The sequence below is a fragment of the Schistocerca cancellata genome, chromosome 1 (assembly GCF_023864275.1).
Source record: "Schistocerca cancellata isolate TAMUIC-IGC-003103 chromosome 1, iqSchCanc2.1, whole genome shotgun sequence".
NCBI classification, from domain to species: Eukaryota; Metazoa; Arthropoda; class Insecta; order Orthoptera; family Acrididae; genus Schistocerca; species Schistocerca cancellata.
In genome coordinates this window covers 654524531-654530970 of record NC_064626.1, presented here as the reverse complement: position 1 = coordinate 654530970, position 6440 = coordinate 654524531, and the positions used below count along the sequence as shown (strand labels likewise).

The following is a 6440-nucleotide window of genomic DNA, read 5'->3' as shown; positions in this document are numbered from 1 at the left end:
CAACCCGTGCACAATACAAGATGTTTATGAAGGAAATGACAAAGCTATCACAGCTATTTTTTGGAAATGCTGACCGCACACAGAAATGAATGAATGTCTTTAGTAGACATGCTCCCACAGATAAATACCCATTATGTGAAGCAATCTACTCTGCGTTTTAAATGTAACCGTCATATACCATCATATCACCTACTCTGATTTGTACGATATCATGATCTTCTTTCAGTACGAATTATGATCTAAATGTCCAATAAAAGCACAATACAAAAAAAAATTCATAAAGTAACAAAGTTATTTATGAAAGAGCTGAGGAGCACATAACTAAAACACTAAAACTAATCAAACTTATTTAAAACTGAGACCCAATCTGAAAGTAATAGCCCATTTATCAGTTAGTCGATGTGATACAATAAACTGTCAGACACCATAAAGCACTTATGGGAAATTCTACTTGGAGCGTAGAATTGTCCAGGTCAGGACACAGCATGGCGCAGAAGAAAAATAGCATACAAACCAGAATTTGAATGAAATACATTGTCTTATCATAGATACGGTATCTATCACTGCTTATCATTCATCGATCGCTTACCCAAAGTTGTAACTACAAATTTAAACGACCATCTTTGACGGTAGGACACCGTTAGTAAATCATATGTTTTGACTTTTCGTGTGTGTTTGTAAATACGTTCATGTTCTTTAACTGTACTGTGAATTTTCTTTTGAATGTCTGATAGCGAATTTGATTCAGCCACAGAAACCACCGGTTTAATGGATGCACATGTTGGTCAGAGCAGAAGCGAGATTTCTGGTGAAAGACCTGGCAGACGACAAAAGAGAAGACGGAGCACAGAACGTCGGACTGCAAACGAAGTAAGGAATTACCGGTTTGCGTTTCAAACCCAATAAAGTGATATTTACACATCAATGAGTAGCTCACTAAGTCGTCATAATATATGCTATTTTACCTGAATTTTTTTGTTGCAGGACGAGAATGGTGCAATTCCCGAAGTTGTCATAGCTTCTAGTTCAGCAGGGAGTCCGTCTAATGGCGATTGGCCTAGCGAAGAAGAAGAAGAGCTAAAATATGGGGCAAAACATGTCATTAAGTTATTTGTCCCGGTTTCACTATGCATGTTGGTTGTCGTTGCTACCATCAGTTTTGTCAACTTCTACACAATCAAGGATTTATACTTGTAAGATATACTGTTATGATGTTGATTTCGTTTAAATAGGTTTTCATATTGCCCAAGAGTAATTTAACATCCCACTGGACCATAGCAAAGGACGTGGCGATACCCTTACATTGTAAGAGCAACAACTGACACTGATAAGTGATAAGTAAAGATGCAGTGAGGAGGTGTGGTTTTTTCCTTCCTTCATATATGTGTGTGCTGTACTGTTCCACATCATAACGATTATTGTGAACATGATCCAACAGTTTAAGTCCACATTTGGTCTAAACATGGTTTTCCTTCCAACCTTGGCATACATATCCCCTAGAATATCTTTCACATCATTTTCCACTATAGCATCGTATGTGCCTTCGAGCTGTTCTTAAAAGGAGTCTTTAGCTTCATCATTCATGTACTCTGCTGGAACATGGGTGCAAATCAAGGGTCGACAGAAGCGTCCGATCCCACGCGTCTGCTTTGAGCCGTGACGTAAGGGTGTTGTCGTGTGTTACGTCATGACGGCGCGAAGTTTGGTTCGAGTGTGGCTGTCTCCAGTTCTGTTTTATCTTATTTCATTAACTTTTCTGATCTGTTCATTCTATCTCGTGAGATTTTTTTTTTAATTTAAAAACACTTATTACTTATTTTAATTATCTGTTTCCTCGAATTTCTGTTTTAGTTTATTACATTTATCTTTCTGATCTGTTCGTTCTATCCCGTGAGATTTTTTTTAAAAAAGACAAAAAACACTAATCAGCTATTGAAGCATCTTTATCTTCTATGGTTTGCAGGGGTTACGACCCCTGGGGAGGTGGTTGGGTATTCATGCATGGCTGTCTTCACTTACACGTTGTAGCTACGCAAGGCGTCTAAATTTGTTTATATTTAGTTTGCCCCCCACCCAAAACACCCCATTTTCCGTGCTTGTCCCGTTAGTGTCATTAGGCTTCTTGTGGAAAGTGTGTGTGTTTGTTTTTGTTTCCGCCATATTTGTGACGTCATGGGTCAAAGCAGACGGGTGGGATCGGACGCTTCCATATTTCCCAAATCAATGTCTTATTGAAGATTTTAATTCTCTGTCCAAATAACCTACTGTGTATTGACTCAAAATTTGATATTGCCAAACTGTGTGCACTGATTACTAGGAAACCGGTTCCAAGATTAGCTGTACCACCAATGCTGCAAAACATTGTGTAGTGCTTTGGGCATTTGTCATGTTTTTGAGTTCCCCTGCTCTATTAAGAGTCAATACTACTTTCCAAGTAGCATTCTTCCCTGAGTCTGTCATCATTGTAGAGGCTGTCTGATTTCCATATGCGCTCAACATTTTCATGATCACATACTTTTTTATGTAGCTGGGAAGTCACCCCTGTGCACTGCCAGCAGGGGGGCTGCCCCTTCTCAACCCATTGGGTGGCTGTCTTTTCTGCCATTGTGGGTCCCTCCTCTTCCTACAAAGTGGCAGGTTCCTATTGTTAGCCTCAGTAGGCAAGTGTCCCTTCCACTTGCTCCGCCATATGAATACGCTTTATCTCCACCTTCACTGTCATTGAGAAAATATGCTTATAATACTATGAATCCAGTTTTGCTTTAACACATCACATTCAGTTTGCAAGTCTGTGGTAGCTGTTCTTGCTTGTTAATGTGTAATTTCATTTATTACACATCCCTGAGACTCTCCTCATGATATAATTTATAAATCATGGTATATGAATAAATAAATTAATTAATTAATTAAGACGGGTCTCCTGGTGTAAGAAATAGACATTAATGGTCATACACTAAATGAAACACAGTGTCTAAAATTCTTTGGAGTCTAGCTGAATAAGAAGGAAGGTGGAGTCCACAGACTGAAAAATTAATGTAGAGGCTCAGAGTTCATTTTGTTATGTTTTACAGGTAGAAATATCTTTAAGTTGTCCTGAAAACAATGATTTTGTATTATTTTGCAATTTTTCATCTTACAGAATTCTCATGTTGGGCAGTACACCTAAAATAGGTACATTATTAAGCGAAAGTAAGCAGTAGAAATACTATGTTAGGTAGATAACCAATACTTGCAGAGACCTATGTAAAGATTATTAGTGATATTTGTTTTATGGGCATTAGGCTGTGGTCCAAGGTGTAAGTCTCTGCTTAATGTTCTGTCTTCTGATGCTGCAGACATCATCAGAGGCTTTAACGGCTCAGAAAGCAGTTACAGTCTCAAACAAGCTGAGCAGGCTGAACTGTTTATACGTATCTATGCGACAGTCAGTTCGTTGTGTCATCAGACCACTGCCTAAGATTGCAGAGGCACACTGATTTGTGTTACATAGGTTGTAGTGGAGAAGATTCTAAGTTGTTTGTTTTATTTAGTACTAAGGTCCACAACTTGTCCAATTTAAGTATTTATTCATTTCTATTAAAGTTGTTTTTGTTCTTTAGAATTTCTATGGTCTCTCTCTGGTCCCAATGCATGATCTTCTACAGCTGATTTATCTGTATTGCACAGGCAACAATTGCTCTTGTGTTCCTTAAGGCAGATGTTAATGCTGCTTGTAATTCATGTGTACACTTGACTGAAAATGCAAGAGATTTTATATACTCCTGTTATGGCAAGCAGTGTGAATAGGTTCTTTAGCAGGCAAGGTATTGGGCAAAGGTGCAGGACTGCAAGCTGCTTACACAGAGGAATCCTGACACAGCACACTGACTTGATGGTGATGGTGCAGACACCATATGTGTCCTGGCTTCGGTGTGGAGCAAGGCAGCGACATCTTACATTTAGCAATAGGACGTAGCGTCCCAGTAACGCGGCAATAGCGCTGCCCTGTGTGGAAGTCTGAACCGCCAGCTGACAAGCAGTGGTGGGCAGGTGGCACAGTGTTGGCCTTCTGGGCTGGGCAGACAGGCATGGGCTGTGGCCCGATAGTGGCAGAGTTTATAGTGAAGACTCCAGGCCTGCATCAGACAATTGTAGCTACAACTGACACATGGCAAGTGCCGTGGGTGGCTTTGACGCGCCATATGTCATGTACTCATCTGAGGCAGATGTAAATGCTAGTTCTTAGTAATGAGTCTGTGTAAGGGGCCACCATGAATCATCTGGAACATGGCAAGATCCAGGCCCTGGCGTAATCAGCATTGTGCATTGACTGTGTGAATTTCGGTCAAACTGGATTGGCTTCTTGACAGCTGGCCCCAGGACACCAACACCCAGAATGGTGTCATGGACGTCTGTCTCTAATAAAGCCAACCAGTGACCTTGAACAGTGCAAGTTGCAGAGGCTTACCAGTGCTTTGCTAGACACAATTTCTTCAGTTCAGGTTGATCCGAGTATTCTATGTCTTTTAATCACCAATGCCTTGCATTTGAAGATCGAATGTGATGCGGTTTCCTCGCCCCCAACACATATCCTACATTTGGGGTCTTCTATTATCCCCATTGTATGTAGGTGTTTTCTGAAATTACTGTGGCCTGTCAATAGTCCAACCATGAGTTTCATTTCTCTCCTGTTCAAATCCAGGATTGAGAGAATTCTTGGCTTTGGCATTAATACCTTGCCATGTTTTTGCTTTTGGGCCTTAGTCCAATATTCTACATGCTGTCTCCTTGTCCAGTCTTGAAGTTTTATTTTGATCATCGCCTTGGAGATTGTCAGGACAGGTTCTGATCCAATAAGTGGTGTCATCGCCCCTATCCTGGCCAACCTACCAGTTTGCTCATTACCACTAATCCCTGAGTGACCAGGGACCCACAATATGTTTACCCTATTGCTTTCCCCTAGCTTCACAGGGACTTTGTGGCATTCTGCCACAATCTTTGATCTTGTTGCAGAGGCTGCCAGTGCTTTCAGGGCTGCTTGGCAGTCTGAATAAATGAATATGCTACGACCTCTGTAGTACCTCCGCAAATTCTCCTCCATGCTTACCCAGATAGCAGATATTTCTGCTTGAAACACAGTGGCTATGTTCCCTAGAGAGATGATGCCCTCCAGCCTTGGCTGCACCCCGTATACCCCGGCCCCAATATCTTGGTCTGTTTTCGAACCGTCATTGAACCAGACCATGTCCTCAGTATGATGTCAAAATTTGTTCTCCAAGAGCTCTCTACTTCCAATTAATACATTGAAAGACTTGTTGAAGCAGTTCGGAGTTGTTATATAGTTGGCTGGCATTTCCTCAACCATACCTATGGTTACCTCACTCAGTATTTTAGTGTGAGATCCTGGTTACCCCAATGAGTTCGAGTTTTTGCCAGTCTTTAACCTGTGTGCTACAGCTGCTGCCTCCATCTTTACCCACAGGTGTAATGGGGTCATGTACAGCGTGGTTTTCATCCCAGCACTGGGTGTGCTGCTAATTCCTCCTGTAATGGCTAAGCAGGTCAATCACTATAGCCCCATAAGTGATCATAGGTCTTACTACCATGGTGTATATCCAGTACATACTCTTGGGGTTTACCCCTCAGTTTTTACCACAAGCTCTCCTGGTACTTGAAAATTTGCCAAGTATTACTATGACAAGATCATCTGCATATCACTGGCATTAGTACTGTCTAGAGTTTAATTCTATAATGAGTTCATTCACTACAAGGTTCCACAGTAGAGGGGACAGGACCCCTCCTTGTGGACAGCCTCTGGTGGTGTTGATTACCATTTTTTCTTCCATCATGGTGGCTTCTACCTTTCTAGCACTAAGCATGGCTCTAATCCACCTGCAAATGGTGGTCTCCAAGCCATGCACCTCTGCTACCTTAACCATGGATTCAAAGGTCGGTGTTGGTAAAAGCCCCTTCGATGTCCAAGAAGATGCGGAGGGCTATTTCCTGAAAGTGTAGTGCTTTCTCTATCTTCCCGACAAGTTGGTGGAGTGCAGTTTCACATGATTTTTCTGGCTGGTGTGCATGTTGGTTTATGTGTAGAGGGACCCTAGTTAACCTCCTCTCCCTAACATGCACGTTGACCAGTTTTTCTAATGTTTTAAGAAGAAAGGAGCACAGACTGATTGGTCTCATATCCTTGACCTTGGTATGATGATTTCTCCCTGGTTTTGGAATGAAGACAACCTTCACTGTCCTCCAGATGTTAGGAATGATTCCTGCTGCTAGGCTAACCCTACATAACCTGCATGGGAATCAATAAATTAAGTTCACTCCTGCTTGTTGCAGGAGTGCTGGAAAAATTCCATCTGGGCCAGGTGACTTGAACAGTTGGAATGTTCCCACCACCTATTGGATTTTACTGTGGTCAACACATTCTCTGGCAGATTCCCAGTTCTCCCTCT

At 41.7% G+C, this 6440-nt stretch overlaps 1 protein-coding gene across 1 annotated transcript in view; it reads left to right on the top strand.

The window, feature by feature from the left end:
* The first annotated feature begins 627 nt into the window (after nt 1-627).
* The window catches only part of LOC126183601 (presenilin homolog), a 113771-nt gene continuing 107958 nt past the window's right edge, over nt 628-6440 (top strand). The window contains exons 1-2 of the mRNA XM_049925711.1: nt 628-870; nt 985-1193. Coding sequence (XP_049781668.1) covers nt 724-870; nt 985-1193 — 356 coding nt within the window. The 5' untranslated portion in view covers nt 628-723. The remainder of the gene's footprint in view (nt 871-984; nt 1194-6440) is intronic.